The 24,290-nt window shown below is 37.3% G+C and overlaps 1 protein-coding gene across 1 annotated transcript in view; it reads right to left on the minus strand.

Annotated features, from left to right (window-relative positions):
* Window positions 1-207: 207 nt before the first annotated feature.
* The window catches only part of LOC140226709 (uncharacterized), a 30,304-nt gene continuing 6,221 nt past the window's right edge, over window positions 208-24,290 (minus strand). Inside the window, exons 8-22 of the mRNA XM_072307152.1 lie at window positions 23,925-24,070; window positions 22,804-22,989; window positions 21,386-21,700; window positions 20,292-20,449; window positions 19,713-19,872; window positions 19,073-19,180; window positions 14,953-15,270; window positions 14,199-14,375; window positions 13,369-13,501; window positions 12,327-12,488; window positions 7,204-7,398; window positions 6,497-6,598; window positions 5,823-6,018; window positions 4,706-4,866; window positions 208-744 (exon numbers count right to left, since the gene is read on the minus strand). Coding sequence (XP_072163253.1) covers window positions 499-744; window positions 4,706-4,866; window positions 5,823-6,018; window positions 6,497-6,598; window positions 7,204-7,398; window positions 12,327-12,488; window positions 13,369-13,501; window positions 14,199-14,375; window positions 14,953-15,270; window positions 19,073-19,180; window positions 19,713-19,872; window positions 20,292-20,449; window positions 21,386-21,700; window positions 22,804-22,989; window positions 23,925-24,070 — 2,763 coding nt within the window. The 3' untranslated portion in view covers window positions 208-498. The remainder of the gene's footprint in view (window positions 745-4,705; window positions 4,867-5,822; window positions 6,019-6,496; window positions 6,599-7,203; window positions 7,399-12,326; window positions 12,489-13,368; window positions 13,502-14,198; window positions 14,376-14,952; window positions 15,271-19,072; window positions 19,181-19,712; window positions 19,873-20,291; window positions 20,450-21,385; window positions 21,701-22,803; window positions 22,990-23,924; window positions 24,071-24,290) is intronic.

Raw genomic sequence — 24,290 nt, forward strand, 5'->3', positions numbered from 1 at the left:
ATACCACAGGTTTGCCCTAGTAAATGTTATGAACATGTCTTTAGCATACTATATCACACATCATATCGATGAAAGCTTTGAAATATCATATACAATATCTTTACAACACTGTGAGTTCATCTGAAAGCAGAATAAAATACCAAAACAAAGAGATGAAATGTGATGGGGGTTACTTAAAAGGGAGGCATTGCCTACGTATCCGGGCAATTACCCCCAGAGGGCAATTACCCCCCGGCTAAATACTGGTTAGTGGTAAGGTTAGAGTTAAGATTAGGGTTAGGGTTGGGTTTAGTGTTAGGAGTTTGGGTTATGGTTAGGATTAGTTTCAGGATTAGGATTAGGATTAGGGACAGGGGAAGGGTCCGGGGTAATTGCCCAGGGGGTAATTGCCCTAGACCCCATTGCCTATTGCTCAATTTTTAATAGCTCTATGATTTCTACATGTACACAGATTCTGTACAAGAGAATGATGTGAATGCTTTGTGGTGTAAGATTTGGTCAGTCTTGGACAACAACTGCCAGCCGGGGCGGCATGCTTACTCTGTTGGGTCTGGAAGGAGTGGAGGAGGACTCTAGGGTAGATCCCCCGCTGCCCCGGGTTGAGATGGTGTTCCTCTGCCGAGACTGTGGCTGCAGCGTTCCTGGAGTACTGGTGGACTCTCTGGTACTGGTCCGCCCACTTCGTGGCACCGCCGGCGCTGTCTCCACATCACTGAAGTCTGTTGCCTCGTTGGCCTCAAATACCTAATAACATTTGGATTCCAAAGTTTGTTTGTTTGTTTGTTTTTGAGGTAGGTAGAGAGATGTAAGGACGTGGTGAAGAGTATGTGAGTTGATGTATGTGTGTGTGTGTGTGTGTGTGTGTGTGTGTGTGTGTATTTACATGTTTGTGCAAAAGAAAGAACAGAAAGACAGCAATTACAGACTGTTTCTTACTGTTGCACCAGCTCAGTGATACTTACTAATCTGATCACCTATCATTAAAGGGTAAAAATATCCAACATAAAATATCAATGTTCCGTGTCAACAAAATAATCATGTTATTCCAAAGACAACATTGCTGACTTTCTTCACAGCGCAAACAATATCAATGATTAAATGCAGACACACAAAAATGCACTCTGGAATGTCAAATGAAGTTAGATTCTATGAGAAATGACTGTCTCATACGATGCAAATGACATCTGTAAGAAAATCTGTTAGACAATGTCAGTTGATTGTTAAGATTTACTGTATTTGAGAGGCAAAATTTCACATCACACACAGCATTATAAATTGAAAGAGTAACATCAAATACAACAATGATCATATTGGATCTGTAGCTTCGACGATATTTTTCTTGTCAACTACAATGCAATTCCATTTATAACTTTAGTGTGGGGACCTTGAAAAGGATAAGAATAGAGGTGGAATACAGAGTTCACCCATTTGGAATACACCAAGAGAATGGAATATATCAAATATATGAATTACGCCCCCTCCGAGACATCTGCTGGATGTAAACAGCTCCTCTTGCAGCGGCAGGGTCCCTGATGTCATGCTTTTTGTGTATTTAATGTTTAGTAGAGTTTTAGTCTGAATCAGTGTAATGATTTCTAAATATCATATCTGCAAACACAGCAGCCTAGGTGTATTTCAGTATCGATATACAGACTTTAACACCACAACAAAGTGGATGAATACAGTGTAATGAATGCAAAAGGTCATAGGAGTTTGGGGTGAAAACTGACAGTCTTTGTAACACAAGAACGGATTACTTTAATACCAAAGAACTGTTTTTGTTATGTACAGAAAATGTCATTAAACCTTTTTTTTTTCTTTAAAGAGAAGAGTTGTCTCTATAACTCTGATCACAATAAAAGGGGGAAGCATGGTTTCTACATATTGTTCAAGACAGAAAGAGTTAATTTTGCACAAAAACAGTAACATCACATTTTTCTTTTTCATCTTTTTAGGTACCTGTTGGGTGCAATGTCAGAAGATTCACTACCTTTCAATATTACCAGGCTACCACAAATTTCTTTGTTCATTTTCTAAAAGTTCAGCTGATTTGTTGGTTGCATTTGTATTGTCATACATCAACATTATCCATTAATCAAAGATTAGAACACAGTCAGTATGTGTTATTGCTCATGGCTTGTGTTTGTAATTACAAGGTTACATCACTACAGTTGCATGTGTTATCAAATCAAGTTGTTAATTTGAAGTGAGAATGACAAAAACTACAGATCTGTGACAAATGATTCTTGCAAGATTTAAAAAGAGTTCATACAGTTCATCCATCCCTGTATTGCTTATGACACTTTACAGTTCACTGTAATTCTTCATGTCTACTATTTCTTTTCACCTATACAGTAAAGATTTTCAACTCATAACATTAAACATAATTCAACTGAGATTCCACAATAATGCTCATATATTCTGCTTTGGCCTTTTCTGGTTATTACATCATTACTAGTAGTCCTCTCCTGTTGTTGTTGTTGGATTCAAAGGCATTATATGATTGTGCGTGTTGAATACGGTTTGACCAATCTGCATTATCACAACTTATTTACTCTGAATGACACTATGATAGTTTATCAGTATTATATCTGTTTATAGTTGATCTCTTCTTTCTTGCTGTTGCGGTTGCAATAGTCCACTTGGATAGTTCCACTCTTCCCTCAAAACTGGCCTTAATACTGCATCACAAAATTTGTCACTTATTGCTAACCCAAACATTATCTGCATATGTCACTGTTCTTATGTACCTGACATGTTTGTTTGTCAGTGCTTTCTATCAAATCACAGAGTTTAGAGTCAAACATTGAGCTAAATGCAGCAGAAAAATGGTGTGAAAATGCACCTGTGGATGAGTTGAGTGCAGAATGATTGCAAGGTTAGCTGGGGGTGTGAGGTGATGAACTACAATGTGTAATAGCCAGTGTGATGGCACTAACATCAGTCAGTGCAACATTCTGCAAGCTCTACTTCTCTTTCTCTCTCTCTCTAGCAAATGAAGAACAAGTTGAACTGGGGACTGGGGTGCTAAACAACAAATTCTGCATTACTTGGAAATGCAAACAGTTTCATGTTCAGACGTGAGTGTGTGCTGTTCACACTTGGGTGTAACACACACATCATCACCAGCTAACCTCTACTGCGGCAGTAATTCAACCTGGGCCCATTCCTTGTTTCAGCATGGTTAAGGGAAAAAAAGGAAAACCCACACAAAGCAGATACTGTAAAATTGGAATAATGTTCTTTACATGGAAATAACAAATGAATAAAACCACGTACAAAAAAGGACACATATTTTTATAATGGATTACCAAGCACACATACTTGAAAAACAATTCACAAAGCATGCAATACTTCAATTGGAGACTACATGTTCACATGTGGGTGTAATCTTTCGACGTCAAGAATATGACTGTGTGCAGTGTGCAGCTTTCATACAGCAAATCACAGATGTGAAGTACCCTAAAATTGTAGCTCTGATGTAATAGAAATATTTTTTGTTGTAATGGGCAGCTGAAGTAATCCAGGTCCCCTCAGAAGAACACCTGAGTCCTGTAGGTAAGCTGTAAAGGGCTTCAGTTATTGCACTGTATATTGGCTGAGTGTGAATGTCCAGTGTAAATGATAGGTTCATCTTTTTTTTCAATACACTTTTGTTTTCAAGTACTAAGTCACATACAAACACTAACAATGACATAAACTAATAACAACACTAATAATAATAACAGTAGACATGTCATGAAAAAATAACCAAAATCATGAGTGACTAGTATATAAGTGCAATATTATACAAATATCGACTGCTGCAGAGGGAGATGGTAAAACTATTTGCACCAAGGTGATTTCTCAACAGTGCTATGTCCCGAGACGAAGTCGAGGGACATGGCACTGTTGAGAAATCACCGAGGTCAAATAGTTTTACCATGGCCCGAAATAAAGCAGTCGATATTTGTTTTATATCCCTCTCGAGCATTTTACTAGAGTGATGATGGTTCCCTTTTGGAAAAATGTGCAGGTTTCCTGACGTTAAATCTAACGTTAGGCCGTAGCAGTGGCAGTACAGCAGCAGTGCGTGCAGCGCGTAGCGAACGACACCGTTGGTTCCTATACACACGAGCTGCACTACAGCGTGCAAAACTCCGAAAGATCGAGGAGGTCCAGGACTACGTTAAGCGTTAGAAGTAGGTCTAAAGCGGCTTGGTTACCCACATCATCTTCAAAATCGCTTTCAGTTTATTCCAAATTCGTACTTGATCTGATATGGTGTCCTTCTGCTGCAATTATTCCTCCGTTACTTGAAGCGCAGTCACTTTGTCAATAATGAGCTGAACTGCATTGATCACTCTAACGAATGGTCTACACACACTGCACACGCCATCGCACCACAGATATTCTGTAATGCCGTCGCGCAATTTCAAAGCGCTGCATGCTAGCACTAGCTACAAGCCACGCACAGGACTGTCGCTCAAAAGTATCGCTACTACGCGCACTGCGTACATTCTTAGGTGAGAAATGTTGATATCGATCACACGATCACGATTGGGTGCAGATCGTGGATTCCCAAAAGTACTATATCCCGCTGGCTAGTAACCAATTGCACCGCATCCAGCTGCTCGTAGCTAGCTAGTAAAACTACACCATGTTCGTGCTCTGTACAATCCTATGGCAAGAAGCTTTACATGAGGGATATAAAACGAACTATTACCTTCCACTGCAGGCCATCACTAATGGAGAAGGTGATCCCAGTCCCACCAGTGCGGTTTTGTGGTGGGGTATGGACAGCTGGCAGCTTAAACTCCCTCTGTGGCTCTCCCATATCCATGAAGAGCTTCAATCTTTGCTTGGAGAGGCGCTCATACTTGGATGCTGCAATGATAGTGGGGGGAAACAAGCACTATGGCTGTAAAATATACAATAGCAGCGCTAAATCAAAGCAACTTTTGACCACATGATGTGATCCATTACCATTAAAGTCTGATCATCTGAAAGTGTCATGCATTTATGGATAATTCAATCACTTGCATGAAATTAGTGAAATGAAATCAGCAGACCAGGGTAAGTTTGAGGACAGCCAAAAAGTACCATAACATTCTAAATCGCTTGAATATCAATGAACCACTTTACACAGCGTTCTAAGGTGCTTTCAGCAGTATCATCCTAGTAAAACTGCAAAGACATTGCTCACACAGAATTTTTCACCCGTTGCTTAAACAAGAGGATTGCCATATGACCGTTCTTGAATTTGTACGGCAGAAATAACTTTCTCTGTCTTGAAAGCTATGCAAAAAGCAGAACATCCTAGAAATAACTGTTGAACACATTTGAAAAAGAAAAAAATACCCTCCAGAAGAATGTAGAATTTGTAAAATTTTACAGCCAAAAGAGGAAGGGTCACATGATGAATGTGGTTCTTCTCGGTGCTCACTGAATGCAAAACTGGATGAATTACCTGCATACAGATGGTAGCATCTCTCTCAAGTTTGCCTGAATTTAATGTAATTTTTACCTGTTACAATTTCAGTTTAATTTCCCGGCAAACATGTATTTCTTGTCAGACAGCACGTATGACATATTTTGTGTATGTGAATCTACATCATGGCATGGTGAGGATTTTGCAACATCACCATATGCAACTGTGATTGCTATTGAGATTTTCTGTTGTGCTATATATAAATATCCTTCTCCTACATAGACTCTGCATAAGATATGTCAGGGCCTACATTTACAGAGGAAACACATATTTCATATCAACAGACACTGACGAAGGCAACTTACTGTCTTGAAAGTCACTGATCACTTTGTCTGTAATACACTGTACTTACATGGTAATCTATCCTGGTGATAGGCTGGTTGATGGTAGCGCTTTGTGAAGGCTGCCCAGTATGGGAGCATCTCTTTGAACACACTGTACTGGGCGTCGTCGAAGAAGTTTGGGTTGTGAGGATCCTTGCCCGTATCTTTAAGGTAGGCATCAGCCTTCTTCAGAATCCTGCTCCCCAGCTCTGAGGTAATATCAATCTGAGAACCAAGAGAAATGGAACCTTTGGATGGATGGAGTCTTGGGTAGTCTATGTACCAGGGCCATGTTTTACTAACATGGGAACTATATTAAGCCAAACAATCAACTGAAGGTTGGGACAAATTCAGATCAGATCTAGTTGGGAAAGATACACAGACATTCAAGATGTATTCTAGAAAGTGGCAAGGTAGGGGCAAGATATTGTCCTCAAATTGCTTTTATAGTATCACAGTTACTAACTTCTTAAAACTGATTGATCCCAAATTGTCCCTAGATTAGTTGAATTGAACTTAGAATTGATTTTAAAGCTTAGTGAAACAGTCCAGGAAAAGTATTTACTTTCAACAGAAAATAAACTTTTGATAGTGACTAAAAATCTCATCACAGGGCATAAGAACACATAAACATATCATGATAACCACTGAAGGAGTACATTTTCCACAGCATTTGTTTGACGAGTTCAACAGCAGCACTCACCAGCACTCCTGATGTAGTGAGTGGTGAATCGATGAAACAGTCTAAAATCACTTCCACTTTTCGTTTCAAGAGAAAGTTGTCGGTGTTGGTGTGGCATGCCTCCTAATAATGCAAACATGATCAAAATTATCATTTATTCAGTAAACACATCCACAATGCAAAAAGAGAAATGAAAGATATGAATAGTTTAAAATACCAAAAACATGAGCAAATTTGATGAAATAGATGGAACAAAAAGGCATTGCAAAACCATGCATTCAGTTAAGACCAAAGGCAATATCGTGACAAATGAGGAGGTATGATATTGTTATGTACATGTTATATATCACACTTTATAAATGTACTGTGTATAACATTCTCACTAAAATGAACCTTTATAAAATCACTTGCTAATACTCTCATGGAGCAAATGTATATCATATTGCAAACATCTACATTCTCTATATCATGGGCACATACTAATGATGACAATGATACTTATATTAGCAATATTGATAACAATATTGGTGCTGTATTCAGCTTACGGGTACTATGAACACTACGCAATGCAGAGTGCAATAAAATTACAAGAACAGCAAAAAGTGCCTAACATAAAACAAAACCAAATGAAAAATAAATGGGTGCAACAAAAATGTTGCCTTATCATTTGAACAGATATAAAATTTGTGTATGTTTTCAAGACAACCTTGGGGATCGATTACTTGTACCTTAAACCTCTGAGCCTCCAGATAGAAGACCAGGTCCTTGTCGAGGAACTGGGCTCCACCTTCTTTGTCATTGTACTCCATGAGGTATCGGTGAAAGTACATGAGCTTATGGGATGGGACTCCACGGGCGGATTTGATGAGAGTGGCGTGGAACTCATTCTTATCTTGACTAGTTGGCATCTGCTGGCCGGATTGCTGTGGATCATGACGAGTACAAATTAAATTAGGGAGCGAATGAAGAGGTGATTAATCAAAACATTCTTCAGGAGATGTAACACACTTGTGTGGTGCAAAAATAAATAATAGATATATTTCATAAACAAAATAGTATATGTATATATGTACTTTTTGGACATGCATTCACTTTGTTCAAAGGCAAGTGTATCATACCTATGAACACTAACAAAGATTGTGTTTAGAATTATGAATTCATGCTTTAGTACCAACAGATATTTATTTCTTTGTGAGTTAAAAAGACTTTGTCATTACAATATCATATTCAGTGACAGAGTTAGAACTACTACCAGACTGAAGACTGACATGATAACTGAAGGAAATTTGGAAATTGTTTGCCACTGGTGTAGAAGTATTTTGTCTATTCACTTCTGAAAGAGTTTCTTGTGCTGATCTATTTGAAGGATTACCATAGATCTGCATGTGACTACAACTAGATAAATATACATTGATCATCATTATGAAATGAAGTCTCAATCTTGTGCTTATTACTGAGTGCAGGATTGCATCTCCTGCTGAGGCACTGTAATATCTAGCTTTCTTCTTTCTTTTTTTTTTAAAGAAAAATAAAAAGAAGGTTAGTTTCACCGAGAAAGAATTGCACCACACAGAAATGCAAGAGCATTATTCATTCTTTTAAGGACTACACAAGTACACTAAACACAGGCCCAAGAAAGAAATAAAAAAGAAAGAGTAAAAGAGATATGATTTTGATGAAATCTTGTATCATTCTTCTTTCTTGTTAAAGGATGAAACAACTTCAGCACAGAGTGATTATGAATGACAGCATGAGAAAAGAGTACCACTGTTAGTAAAGCGCAGCCCAGCGTTATCCCACGACAGAATGAAATGTGAGACAGAGCAGAGTCAAGATTACAATGTAAGTCCGAACATTATTTCATTTTCGGACGATCGAAACTGTGGAATAACAAACCTTATTTCACTTTCAGATTAACAAACCTTCTGCATTCAAATATACATTGTTTCATTTCCAGACTAATGAACCTTTAGATTAATGAACCTTCTGCATAACACACCTTGTTTCATTTCCAACCTAGTGAACCTTCAGATTAACAAACCTTACGTAATATTTGGACAACTACCTTTGGAATAACACCACAAGTGTTCTGATTCACAAACCACATTTCCTTTTGGAGTAGCAAACATCTGGTTATATGGCATTTGTATGTTATGGAACTGAGCAAACCTTCCAAATAATGAACATCATCAGAAATAACATCAGTCGCATGACCTGTACCTTTCAAATTACCTATTTAGGAGCGCACTGAAAGCTATCCCAAAGACTGAAAACAGTTATAACTCTCTCAAAATTTGTCAAGTTGTACTTAAATGTACAATGCCATGTGTCTATCATACTTCATTATGGTTTTAATTTGGTGAACACTCCGCAACTTGCTGCATAAAGGGTATTTGCAGGATTTATTTTGACAAAAGACTTTCTCTCCCCATTTGATCCTGGTTCATTTTGGGCGACTCTTGATTTGTTCTGACGTTACAATTTACAATCCTAAAAAATATTCTTTCATGAGCTTGATATTGGTATTACTTGGTAACTAAAGGCAAATGTCATAAAAATGACTCACAGCTTAATGATTTTGTCTTACTCTGTCTATACTGTAAAACATGATATATTCGCGGCATGAATTTTTCGCGAATTGGAGCCGATGGCCTTTTTTGCGGCATGAAATTTTCGCGAACTGCCACTGGCATTCAATAATGCATATATAGTTTAGACAAGAACGTTCACATGCATTTTAATTTGGCAAATCTTGGCGCTCGCCAAATTTGCGAAATTAAAATGCACACGAACATTCCTTGTTTTACAGTATATCAAATCTGTTGAAATGATGTCTATCATGATGAAATGAAAGGGTGGGGACATGAACAGTAAACAACAAAATGACCTGGTAAGATTGTGATATCCAGTATTCCTAGTGCAGAGGCAAGACAAAATAATAGAAGCAACGAAAACTGGCATAATTTCAGAAAGCTGGCAATACCAGTAAAGAAAAAATAACTATAGTCTTGTTTTTCCTATTTTATGATGTACAAACACACAAAATGCAATGCAAATACAGGGTTTAATTGACCATAACCAACAACAAAAATCAAATGCCCTGGAAAATCAAAAAACAACTGGGCAAACAAACAAACAGATTGCATGGAAGAGTTTTGCACTGACAATGTACAAAGTTAATACATCTTTAATAGCTGTGTCACATGAATTTCTGAACAAAACTGGTGCAAATTCTTTCTTTTTTCAGCTTTTTTTTTGTGCTACATAAACTCAAAATAGCAATGACATTGACAACTCACAGAGCTGTCAGAATGCAGATGCATTACTTACATGGGTTTCAGGCTATTGGTTTGATGATGAGCAAGTGAGATAAGAAAGTGATAGTTATGGACAGTTTCTGATTATAAAAATTGGCTATTTATATGATGCCACCGATAGCAGGACACAAACATATAATGTAGATAATGCAACATATCTGCATATACCAGGGAATATACACATAATTATACATGATACATACATACATACATACATACAACATTCATATGCACTCACTACATATATACACACATACACGTACATACTTACATATATATGCACTCACATACATTATATGGACTGTATGACATACACTATAATATATTGTACGCATTCGCTACTGCGAAATCATGACACTGATTACGACCTTTAAGCTGACGAAGCATACAGGCTTTATACATCACACTGTAATTTGCATCCCCATGAATATCGTCGTACATGTACAGACTACGTGCCTGCAATCATTTATTGGAAATGAAATAGACCAGCGAGTTTGATCATAATGATTATTGTCAGCATTGATGTGCACAAATGTCAATATATTTTGATGACGTTAAGAAATTGCATCTCCCCTTAAAAAAAAAAAAATAAAAAATAATAAATAAATTATCATCTCTGGATGGTACTGGAAAAAAAAAAGGTTCTCAACTTAAGTTTTGGCATTTCTTTGTTCTGCAAAGATTCTGGTTTAAATGCACACAACACACTAAATCTCGAATGCATCAAAATTCTGCTACTTATTCTATGATCAAGACTATGTGCTCAGTATCATTTTGCTATTTGATATTCTCAGAGGAATTCAATGAAAATGGGAGTGATTTGATTCTTTTTTCTATCTATTCATATTTCTTTCTCCTGTTCAGATTCATATCTATGTGACATTTGCACAAACCAAGATGCAAGCAGCTATACACACAACAAACACACAAACTGGGACACACTTGAAACACATCCAGCCATGCATGTACTTCAAACATGCATACACCACCACCCATACCTTAAAACACAAGCCTTTGGTATGTGTGATTAGTACTGCTCAACCAAGGCTTTGGGTGGAGACGAGCTGTTTTGTGAAGGGTTGAGGTTAGGTCTAGGCTTGGCTTAGCAGCGTGCCAGTTGACTATGTGATGCATTTTGCACCAGAAAATTTGAAATACTACGATACTCCTTCATACATGTCTTTTCTTTTCTTTTTTTATTAAAGTGCTCAAACACCAGTCATATGATGTCTTCTGGCAAGAAAAACCCACTTTTGAATTTCATTTTTTTTTTTTAAATACAGAGGATTTACTGAAGCTAGACACAGGTTTTTAAGGTATTCAGTACATTGTAGGCAGATAGGACTTACATAGGCAAATAACAACGACAACACAATAATTTTCTCAACAAGAAACATGAATATTTCCAAACACACAAACAAAGGACATATGCCATTCTAAGATTACAGCCACCTGTTGAAGAAATTTTGCAAAGCTATGAAGTAACTACAAAAGGTGGCCACTACTTGAGGGAAGATCCTCTTTCATGCCATTCACTAGAATGAAAATATTCTCCATCAAAGAGCTGTTTCACACTAATCTGAAGCACAGGAAATGACTGCAATATACTCTGATTGCAAAAAAGTAATACAAAATAAATAAATTATGAATTTTTTTTAATCATATTATCAAGTTATTAAGACTTATTGAAATGATTATTAATATGTTTTAGTAGAACGATTAGGCATACACTTTCTTTCTGGAATACATCCAAATGAATATCAACTATATCAGCAAGACTGGCTGATTACATTTGGCTGACGTTTTGAATCACTGCCAGGAATACATGGTACATTGAATACAAATGTGGGTATGACAAATCAGGTTACAGTCGAATGATATTACGCTGGGGAGTTCAAAATCTTTGTTTGAATACTACATGAATTACATCTGAAAGTTAAACAGATTAAGTGTTAAGGCATTACAGGCAATGAGGGGAGAAAAATGTGGATCAAAAGCACAGTATATTTAGCATATAATCATCCATTAGTTTATTTTTATGCTTTTTTTTCTTTGTTTGCCACAATTCACTAAGCAGAGTGAACTTTGGTTGTTCTATATACACAAGAATACACTCACATGCAACAAACAACAGAGACAACGTAGCAGAGCAAGTTAAGAATTTGGGTAATATTTGTTTAAGTCTCTATTTTTTACATGATCATTTAATGATTTATTTTTGCGTTTGCATTTTTTTCTTTGTACTTGTTAGCAGCATTCAAGTAGTTATGTTAACCACAATTCACAAAACATGAAGAAGTTTGGTAGTTCTTTCCAACACACCTACACAAACAAGCATGCACACAGCCACACACAAACGCACACGCAAACAAACAAACTCACAAACTAGCAGAGCAAGTTAACAAGAGTTAGCAGAATATCTGTTGAAGTCTACTTTCTTTTCTCCCTTTGGTTAAGCACAAAGAATAGATAGAATTCCATAAGAATAAAACCAGTTAACACATGGAAGAGAAGTATTCATTCGTTTCCCTTACCGGACCCTTCCCTCTTCGTCGTCGTTTGTAGGCGAGCACCATGCTTTGGGTGCTCTCAGTGCGCCCCGTGTTGGCCGTTCCCTCAATCCTGTCGCCTCCACCTCCTCCTCCTCCTCCTCCTCCCATTCCTCCTCCTTGTTCATCCATTGACTCCATGTGACTCTGAATGACATGTCATGGTTTTCATACATAGATGATGGATGATGGGTAGCTCACAACACACCACAGACAGTATAAGCAATCACTCTAGCTCACTCAAGCAGGGAGTTAAGATGAAATGCATGTACAGGGGAAATTCAGTGAAGGTTTGTGTACTGGCAAATGGGGGACTTTTGAGCCATTGACATCATCGTCCTAATTTCCATATCTGGTTATAACTGTCATTACTTTTCATAAAGAGGAGAAATTTTAAATAGGATGGGTGTCCAGTCATAATAAAACTTTCACATTTCAGTTCTGTTGATTTCACTGTACTCATTAAATTCAACAGAAATTGGCATTTCATTTTAAGGCATTAACTGTTTTGACTGATGGTCATCTAACAAATTCACACATTGATATCTTGTTATTTTGTGCACATTATATATGACCACTGCCTGAAATTGTAAAATGTTCTGATCCAATCTCACAGAATGTTCGCCATCTCGAACTCCAGTGAGACGATAATCAGTCTCTCTTTCATAAAAGTATCATGATAACATCTACTCCGAGATCAAAAAGTGAATCCTACTGATATGCTTCCCTGTCAAACCCTTACGATCAAAGGACGATGGTTTCATGATATATACATGATGCATTTGGGTAAAAAATCATGACTAAATGGAGACACATCTGAAAAAAGAAAAAATATATACATGCATATAAACATTATACACGAAATAATGAACATGAAAATATATTTGAAATGGTATTCATTCTGACAATGGTAAGGATACTGTGTATTGAATATAGTAATATGAGAGGCATCATTTAACTATGAGTCATGAATAAACATAATGTAAATCCAATGACATGGGAGATAAATTTTCAAGTGAATACTTACAGCCCAGAAGTTGCTGAAAGCTTCCTCGATGTTAGGAAGGACAGATTTCAGTGCCATGTCCATTGTTTTTGAAGACAGTCTCTCTCCCTCTGTACTCTGTCGTGCTAGAACCTCTCGACTCATGTTGATTGACCTGAAGTTTGCAGAGAACAACATTCAACATGTGAGCATGACTGCTTTAATACAGAGAAGGTTACCTCTGAAGTTGCAAGCATTTACCCAGTATCTATTATCATTCACAAGAAAGATACACAAACCACCAAAGTATTTAAAACACAAAAGTCTCAAAAGGAGTTGACACTCCATTAATCTTTAAGGTAGATTTGACCATGATTATGACTTCTTTGTGGTGGTCCTCTGAAAAAAAAAAATATCATTCTTCATAATAATATAAAGGTATATACACACAGTACCATTTACTCTGGGATACAGATACAGATAAGATGACTGAAGTCAGAAGTGTTCTTGCTCTCAGTATTTCTTTGTCATCACCCCTATGGGGACCACATGAACCTTTTGAATAATTTTGCGTTCTCTACCCCATAGGATGATTGCAAGTGAGAAACACTAGATGTGTCTCCTCTTACACAGGGTATTTGATGTAAACAGCTTGACAATGTTGTGAAAGTACTGAAGTACAAGCACATCATCCACACTTGGATTCTTAGGTGGAGCTTTTAAATATAATGGATGATAAAATAGAAAGCAACAAGGTCTGCTTTTGCCCCACGAAAAATTGCTCCCAAGAAGCACATGCCCACAGCAAAGAAAACCCAAAGGCAAGCTGAAATGTACAGGTAGCTATGTTGAACAGATGTTAATAATCACACCTTCTGGAGTTTGGGTCAAAATAATTTCCGTAGATCTGCTTCGAAAGCGTCAACCGCTTCTCGACCAGGTTTTCGGGGATACGGAAGAAGATGTCGATGTCAAAGTACATCTGGATCATGTTGTTGATGTCCTTGCTCTCAAAATCTTGAGCAAATGTCCTAAAGAGATTCATGATGCTGGATAAGGGAAAGAAATAAAAACATGTTTCTTACACTTTGACAGCTAAGAAATGAGAAAAGATGAGCACACATACGTATACACTTAAGAGCTTTCACAGAACAATTGTACATATTGTTTTTAACAACAAAACGGGAAGTGCTGGAGATTTATCAAATGAGCAAACCATAAAGCCAACATGCTCCTAGTCAATGCTGAAAGCATATTGTATTGAGATATAGATACTTGCTGCCAATGGCATATGCCAATAAAACTAATCTCAGCAGATGATTAAGGGTTTGACTCAGGTGAGCTACAGATTGTACAGCAACTGTCCAATTTTTTAACTCCTCCACTGATGTTGCACATATATCATCTTGTGGCATACACATTATCAACATCTTAGGTTTATAAATTGTGAATGTTCAAAAGTTACAGAAACTGCCTGAGGGAGTGTAAGAAAGGTAAAACGAGTGGGACACTGAAAAATGTCAAACTTTTCATGAATAGGAAGACTTCCTTTAGAGTGGAAAGCTGTAATAGACAAAAAGTTGAAAGATGTGACAAGCTAATGACTTCCTCTGAGCAATGAATTACCTTTTGTTCTTGAACATCTTCTTGAAGCTGGTGTCCTTTTCATCCTCCCCTTTCTTGTCCCCCTTCTGGTCCTTGCCTGCACCCTCAAACTTGACCCCCTGCTTGCCCCCCTTTCCACCCTTGCCAGTGTTCTTGGCCGCCTGCTGACGGGCCCGGGCCTGGCGCACCACTTTGCGCTGCATGGCGATCTGCTTTCTCTTACGCTCCTCTCGCAGCTTCTTCATGGCCTCCTTGTCCGCCTGGCTAGCCGTGTCCTCCTTCTTGGCTTTTGCCTTCTCAGGTTTCTTCGTCTTACCCTTGTCTGTCTCCTCATCGCTACTGAAAGAAAAATGTCAAAAACAGGACACATTATTTATATGCCTAACAAGCAGTATGGTACATACTGCATAGCAGACCAGAATGGAGACCTAGTGAAATGAAAAGGGTCTGACAGAGAGCTAGCATATTGTCCTCAAACAAACATAAACACAAACACACATACACGGACAAGTTAGCGTGGATGTGTCTTCTTGGACATTTTGCTGACTAAATCATACAGATACATACACACACACAAAGAAAGTGTATATGTACTGCAAATATTATTCATTGTCCTCAGATGTCAGACAAAATCAGATGCAAATTAAACTGATCTTTTCAACCATCAATTAATATTTTGATATATATTCACAAAGGATACTGGTAATATTGTTTTTCTGCATCATCATCTTACGTCAAAGATTAATCCAAGGCTGAAAACACATAGATGAACACAAACTGGCGACACATACACATAATATACTTTCACAAGCAAACAAGATTGTTCATTATTTGCTTATTCATATATACATCCTTCAGCACACAAGTAACACATACTGATTATTTGTGGCTTGTAACACAATGCTATGAGAATATCCATTGAGAACACTACATATTCATTGAAAACAAGACCATGCCACATCACAGTATAGCTGTGGGATTCCACAGGACTTCCTTTGTAAAACCACTGAGAATATACCAAGCTACAAATGTGGGTAAACTTTACTGAATCATTGAAATGCACAACATATTTTCCTTGTTTTATAAATCCTTTCATTTACATAAAAACATTTGAAAATTTGCAATTACTAAAGCCTATCATTCACAAAAATATTAAAAAGCAATGTAAAACCGCCTGTTCCAATATGTAGCCCAAATTGTTATGTACGCAAGCTGTCACACACAAGTTTGATTCATTTGAACCATGACAAAGTACAACAGAACTGGTGCAAGCATGTATGCACATGTGTAAAAAGGTAGCATCCCTACAAAACACAACAAACAAAAACTGTAAAAACTTAACTCTGAAAATGAAAATGAAAAACATGTGCCAGAGGTATGTGTAAAAAAAAAAAAAAAGTTATTTGATCGTAGGTAGTGCAGTGAAAGGATATATCAAAGAACAATCACATGATGCTTAATTCTACATATTGTATAATTCATTCTACTTGTATAATTTATTCTACTTGCTTGGAGTACAAAGATAGAAAATACCACTTTAAATCAATAACTGAAATTACCATAACTTTTCATAATAAAAGAGAAGAAAAGAACCACTACATCCTGTAAAACTTATCATTTGCCTGGAAATATAATGCAAAGTATGCAGAAGAAAAAGTGAAAACAGGACATACATTGTACTGGTAATTAAAGATTGAATAAATGTGAAAAATATAATCTGACAAGCATGAAGGAACTGCAAACTTGGAATGTGACATAAAAAATAACAAAGCAAAAGTGACAGTCACTTGCTAAAATGATGATAAGCAGCACATCCAAATAATACCAAATAATCACATATAAGTACATTCTCATCACTAACAATTATGATGTACTAACTAGCTATCACTTAATGGAATATGCGCAATTTATATGTGAGTGTGCAAACTGAATGTAAACTTCATACTTTCATAACGTACTTACTGTGGTCACACACACACTCACACACACACACACAAGTAACTACAACCATATTTTCAACTGGCTTTCACTGCTAGTTGAGTGCAGGTAAAGAAAACAAAACAGCAAATCAACAGGGTGAAGAACCTAGAGTGTACATGTGCAACAGCAAGAGAGTTTTTACAGCAATGAGGCATGTCACCTGTCATGATCACTGGATTCCATATCTGTCTCACTGCTCTCATCACTGAGGCACCAATGAATGAAGGGGGGGGGGGGTTTGAAAGGAAGGAATGTATGAGGAAATATAGCATGCATGATGAGAGACAGACCTTAAAAGGTTACTTGCATGGTATACAAGCTAAGACAATGATACTGCCAATGGTAGCCTTCACAGCTAGTATACCATGAGGGCACTATGATTGATGTGCACCATACATAAATTGCTCTTTGAAATTGCTCCCTGACTAATGCCAGATTATTCCCCATAAATTCCATTCCAAAATTCACAAGAAATCTCCCTCATGATACCTTAATGTTCTCTCAAGTTCTCGTGGAAACAAATACATGAATATGGATGGACAGAACAATGGAGTAATAGATAGATGGAGGAATAACTAAACATGTCCACAATGATAATATCAAAGACATATGTATATGTATACATACATACATGTATATTATACAGTGACATAATGAACTACTTGTATATACCAAGTTAATATATCATGTGAACACTGACAAAGATATCTTCCTTACAGTGAAATCATTACCGAAGCAATCATAACATGTATCTCAACAACAAGCATATTTGAAGTGAGCAAACTGATGGTAGATGGTAGATGATAGATGCTAAATAACAAGGAGAAAAGAGTGACTTCCAGTCCAACAACAACAACAAAAATGCGAAATACCAATCCTAATTGTGTAGCACCTGATAATCCTGAAAATCCTGACAATAATCTACATGATGTTAAAAAAACAACTGCTCGAGAACATTCTCATGATACACACTAAGTACACACACAAAATACAAAAGACAACAATGACATGAGTTTAACCTAATTCATAGCTCCAAAGACAAGCAAAAAAGAGTTTGGCTTTTAAAGCACTTGTTCTTCATGAACAGCACGCGCAGGTTACAATTATATTGGCCCTTGATTCAGATTGAGCTCTAGAGCTGGTTCACATCTGAATCATAATATTAATCTAGATTCCTGATGAAAATGGAATTAGCATATCTAATCAAGTATATAATTCTAGCTTCTAGAATGTCTTACTATAAATGTGATTCTTGACAGTTTGCATTGCACAATTGTTCCTGTAAATGTTCCATAAAAAACAACACACTGCAACACTCTGAAAACCTTTCATTACCTGGCTTTCTGATGAATGATGGATACCACTGAAGGCCTTTGTTGCAAGCGAAAGGAAAAAAACGGAATCAAGTGCTGTTTATGATACCATACAAACTACACCGTATTTAATGTCCATGACATCCCGGAATGCAGGCATGATTGATGCTACCAACACGAACAAAAATTAGAAATGTGAGTGACAAAAGAAGTATCTGAAATTGTAAAAAATAAATGGTAGTGTACACGATCTATTCCATCACATATTTATTTCAATCAGTTGATCTCTACATTGGTGCTAACTCTGAACAAATCTGGTGTTGCAGTCCTTTAGCTCCCATCTGAATAAAAACAGCTTTGAGCCATCCTCACGTCACAAGTTTCATATGTGCAAATGCATTTCATGGGATATTCCACAAAACCTCAGTGTTGGGCATCATGAAACACAACTTTTACAGCATACAGAAAGGAAGAGGAGATCATGGCAACTTTTTATTCATCAATGCTACATAAAGAGGAAGAGAGATAAATATAAACTTGACACGATCCATTTTCCTGTTATGATGACTGCCATGTAATGATGAAATCTGCTGGATGCCAACAGCTCTACTGGCAGTCAGCTTTTATCTTCAATGTACAACATACAAAAAAAAAAAATTGAAACAGTTTCAAACTCTTCACATTCATAGCATCACATCCATCAACTGAATCCAGTCAACCAACCATCACCCTCTCTCTTTTGGTTACTGTTAGCATAGATGCAAGAGTACACATGATGTTACAAATGCTGAAGTCACATAAGTCTTTGAGGCTTCTAAAGGGGGAAATCATGTCTTGTAAATACTTACAGTTTACCAGCGTAGATGGATTCTTTCCTTGCCAGAGCCGATCTGTCAGAGTAGGATGTTTTGTGGGAGCTTGCAGACATGATGCGATCCTCAGGCCTAGCTCGACAACTGAACAGATTTTGAATGTAAAGATAGCATTTTACAAATAGGTGACTTGTAGTAAACTACTGTAAATCATAGCGATGAACAACATAAAATTGCAACACGAGCCAATACAATGATTTGTGGATGTATGTCTACATGCAATCTTTTACAGGATTTGATAAGCTATAAATGTGCAAATGAATAAAGAAACATTTTATCCGCTGTCATAAAAATCAAAATCATAAAAATATTTTGTCATAAAAATATACTATAAAGATCATAATTTTTTCAAAGCATCCAACTTTTGTTATCAAACATGGGTTATATGTCACACAATATGAGAGACATTTGAAAACAAATACCCTAATGATCACAGATGACTGATTTTTTTTTTCAAGTGTAGTGACCTTTGACCTTTTACACTGATCACTTTAACCCATCAAAACCAAGATAATACATTGTCATGATATGAATCTGGGATGGACCGAGTGATGACTCAAAAATCGTCTCGAAGTCTTGCGTAAAATTGAGGTACACTGTATCTAATAGAACTCACTCTAAAAATGTCTTGAGGTCTTCTTTGAGGAAGTGTAACCACTCTCTCTGCAGTAGCTTTACGGCATGCTCTTTGGCCCGGTCAAAGGTCGCTGCCTCCACAAAGTCACTGGTCAGCAGGAGGGTGCTGTGGATAAAGTCTCGCTCTCCAGGCGGTAGCTCTGAGCAAGGTAAGTAAATGAATGAAGAAATAGTAAGAAAGACACAGAAATATTACTTATAACACAGGCCCATAAGAGTCTACAGTATATTGATGTGTTTTTGTGAGTTTTTTTTTTCTACTTCATCTCTTACTTGTCAAAAGGATCTAGAGAGATGGACAGAACTGTCTAAATGGAAGGCAACATGTCACAGGATAGACGTCTTGTACACTTTACTGGTATGCACTTTGCAGACATTTCTGAAACGCTACATATAAAATACAGAAATGTTAACTGGAGAATGTAAAAGCATAAGCTGCAGCACACACTTTATTTGTAAGCTGAGATCGAGAAAAGATTCATGTACTGATTAGTGTGCAAATTTATGCACAATGGAGATTGATGTTTGGAAAGAAAAAAAAGAAGTTAACCACACACACCTATATTCCATATGCCACCATCCATGATATATCGGTTGAAAATAGACCAGGCCTGGCCCATGAGCAGCAAGCGATCAGCGGATCGGTCTTCGGCCATCACGTAATCTGACACATCTTGCCAGAAGAGAAGATTTGCCAGGAGCAGGCGATCAGAATGTCTGTTGGCAAGAAAAAACAAAAACAAAACCAAAGTAGAGTTGAAAACTGATGAGAAATCTGCTATTTGTCCATGAGCGAAAAAAAAAAATGTATGGTTCTATCAATAGAAACTCCATTATGTGTCACATGCAAGGGGTAAATGCAATTATTTAAATCTACCAGACATTTCCATGAAACCAAAGATTACGGAATGTGTCAAAATAGAGTAATTTGACTGTAGTGGGATTTTGAATGAGACACAATCTACCTTCTCATATGGTTACATTTTTCCTTCACAAGCATGGCCCTTTATTGATACTGACATGAAGTTCATTAATCTCCACATGTGACTTCAAAATTTGAACATCAGTCTCCTTTGCACAAAGAAACATTACACATTTTATTTCTATTCATCATACCACATTACATTCCAACTGGATTTCCGAGCTGAAGTTGCAGCAGGGAAATTGAATATTTGGCTAAATTAAGAGACCTTTCGCCTTTCACCATTGTCTATCTTGGAATTTTCCTACCACATAGTATTACTACCTGACAATCATTGCTGAAGTAATGGTCTGAATTTATTTTTTTTTAAAGTTTAGTAACCTTCATGACCTCTGACCTCAACAACATTTGTCAAATTTCTAATCAACACAACTATTAACATCAGAATTCATCATTGAGATATTTCTTAAATTGCAATCATGAGAACTGGGAAAGACGGGCATACAAAACAACAACATAATGCCTCCAACACACTCAAGGGGGTAGATGCCCAAAAATTCACACTTAGTCAATATCTATACCATTTATTTTGTCCTTGGCAGTTCCTCCATGTACTGAAGTACAAGAACAGGACAGCAATGATGAAATCATTTGATCTATGAAGAAGATAATGCTGTTGAAATTAATGATGGTGATTTGTAAATGTCAAAGAAGACAAGACACACTGCTACCTTTCTAGGTATCTCTGGAATGGCCTGCCTGCATCACGGTCACATGCCAGTCCTATGTGAAACCGAGCTGACATCGGGCGGGGGATGTATTTGGTTTCATCCAGGGCCATGAGCTGACCAGGTCTGATGACAGGCTCCATCTGCCTTCCTCCCCTGGCTACTCGCGTCCAGTCCTTCTGGGTGGTGGCCAGCCGGAAGCAGGAGGACGGGCGAACGGGCAAGGAGTTGACTAGCGAGATGGAGGGCAGAAATGTGTCTACGGGCTTCTTGGCTTCTTCCATCATCCGCTGGTGACGCTCTCTGAGGCGGTCATAACTGGATTGTTTGTGTTGTTTAGAAAGAGGAAGACGAGGTGAAATATCCAATGTCATAAAAGACTATTCACAAGAGGTGATGTGTGTACATCAAACAGTCAGTATTTGCTATCACATCTACTGCAATTTCTGGGTCACAGTGGTGCTCCCTTGTTGATAATATTGGACAATTTAGCAGTATGTATATATACACGATTTTGGTCACAGACAGTTCATATTTGTTAAAAAGATGTTAACAAAAAGCTGCAGTCACATCATGAATAAACTCCTATTACAATCACAGTCTTCGTCTGTCAATTAAGGATAAACAAAATCAACTTTTGTAATCACACCAGAAACAACAGCATGTCTCACCCCCCCCCCAAAAAAAAAGAAACCCCCAAAACAAACAAAAACAAAACAAAACAAATTTCAATTCCCTTGAACTCTGGAGCTACAACCAAATACAATCAAGTCTACTGTAATCATAGTGCTGCATTTTTGCAATGCTGCACAACCAAACTGGAACTTCATATCATGATTAGTATGTCAACTTTCATTCATCACTATGTGAAATAATGTCGTATGGGTCATATCATGTGCTACAGTAAGTTCATGTGCTACAGCAAGTTCTTCTATAGTGCTTTTTGATGATAATGGATACCCCTAGTTATTTACGTTACACCTTCTTATCATCATACTTCACGATGCAAGTGACCATGACATCATTGTACAACAATCGTACAAGCACTGTGAATAACTACGCTGTATCTTTCAGTTTACATATTTGTTTCAAATATTTCTTTAGTTTGGCAGATAAAAGTAAAAAGCTAATAAATAGAAATGAAAAAAAAAATATAGTTCATCCATGCAATTTGTCAAATACTGTAAGAGTGAATATTTTCACGCAACTAATTTTTCGCGCTTGATGATAAGAAGAGTTTTGCGTGTTTTTAGTTCCGCAGAATCAAGGCATCACGCACAGGAACATATGGTAAGCAAAAATATTCGGGTGCTTTTATTTTCATGCTAGTTTCTGGTTGCGCGAAAAATTTCAACACCGCAAAAACTTCCACTTTAAAGTATCCTTCATAATTCCGTTTCAGTTTCTGACTGTTTCCTCACCTGTACTCCCCTGTCCTCTCTTGGTGAATCAGAAATCTAGCTACCCAGTAGGATCTCAGTCTGCGAAGGACGTCATATTGGGTTCTTGTAAAGACCGAGTCACTGAGGCCAATGTTCCCTTGAGCTTGTTTGATTTGACGCTGAGCATCTGGCATCAGCTTAAAGCGGTACTTGTCTTGGATGTCCCTATGATGCCAATACATAGGACAGTTATAACTCAAAAGGAGAATTGGTTCATGTCTTGGCAATGTATTTCCTTACAATATTGACATTCTCATGCAGCTTATGTTCAACCTCCTTTGTGTTTACAAATGTACAATGACAATTTATTTATGTGTAATACAAAGGGAATGAAATCGGAGAGAACTATGCTTTGAAACTACTTCGGATACAAAGCAACATTGACAACCGAAAACTAAAATTGTTGGGTGCCACACTATGAAAACGTATCCAACATATCAACATGAACTCTACTGTGTAAAACATTTTATTGGAGAGATGGAAACACCTGGGAATTTATTTGTATGGTGTCTGAAAGTTGGAATGTTAAAGGTAAGAGCTACACCATCAAACAAACACAAGAAGATCTCTTGACTTATCCATTCACTCTTCAAGGTTGTTATGTGTATCACTTTCAACTACGTAAAAACTGTGGCATGAGTACATTCAGCAAAGGTTTTTTTTGTTTGTTTGTTTTTTTTTTTTGTTTCACCAACGATTGCCAGTGGAAATAATCAAGTGAACCCTCAAAAACACATCAATTTTTTTGCAATAAACATCTACAGGTCATAACATGCACCATGCTCTGTGAACAATCACTGAAAAAAATGCTTAGCCCCACAAAAGGAATATCAAATGAAATTATAGTTATCATGTCAACACTTGGCCAAACAAACAAAACACCAACAAAATGCCTTGCACTTTAAATCTTACAGAACATCATGCAATACCATGTATAAATTGCTAAGAAACATGGACTTTGTTTGAACTACAAAGTTTTGCTACTAACCAACCAATCACACCCTGCAACATAATTACCCCAACTACAACAATTCTGGTGGGGGTATAACAACCCAAAAGTATAAAAGCATATCCAGAATGATGATCAAGCTTTTTTATACCTGAAAAGCCTTGTTCTGGTGATGTCTGCACCATCTTCCAGCGCCTGCACATTGTCCCTGTACATCTCACAGTCCAACCAAAAATTCAGCATGTCTTCGCCAACAGTTCCTGCAAGAAAGGCCTTGAACAGCTCCATGCCAACAAGCTGCAAGTCACAACAGCCAATGATATTTGTCAGAATTATTGAACAGCTGCTTGCTTGTCCTTCAAAGTACAACTGGCTATACAGGCCTCTGAATGTGCCTCAAACTCGTGCTAAACATCCACTTTATACCCTCTTTGCAGACACTAAATCCTAATTGATGTATCTTGCCAGAATCATCGGCTAAAAGGAAACTGAAAATAATGATCTCAACGCAGAATTT

Source organism: Diadema setosum, chromosome 1 (assembly GCF_964275005.1).
Source record: "Diadema setosum chromosome 1, eeDiaSeto1, whole genome shotgun sequence".
Classification (NCBI taxonomy): domain Eukaryota; kingdom Metazoa; phylum Echinodermata; class Echinoidea; order Diadematoida; family Diadematidae; genus Diadema; species Diadema setosum.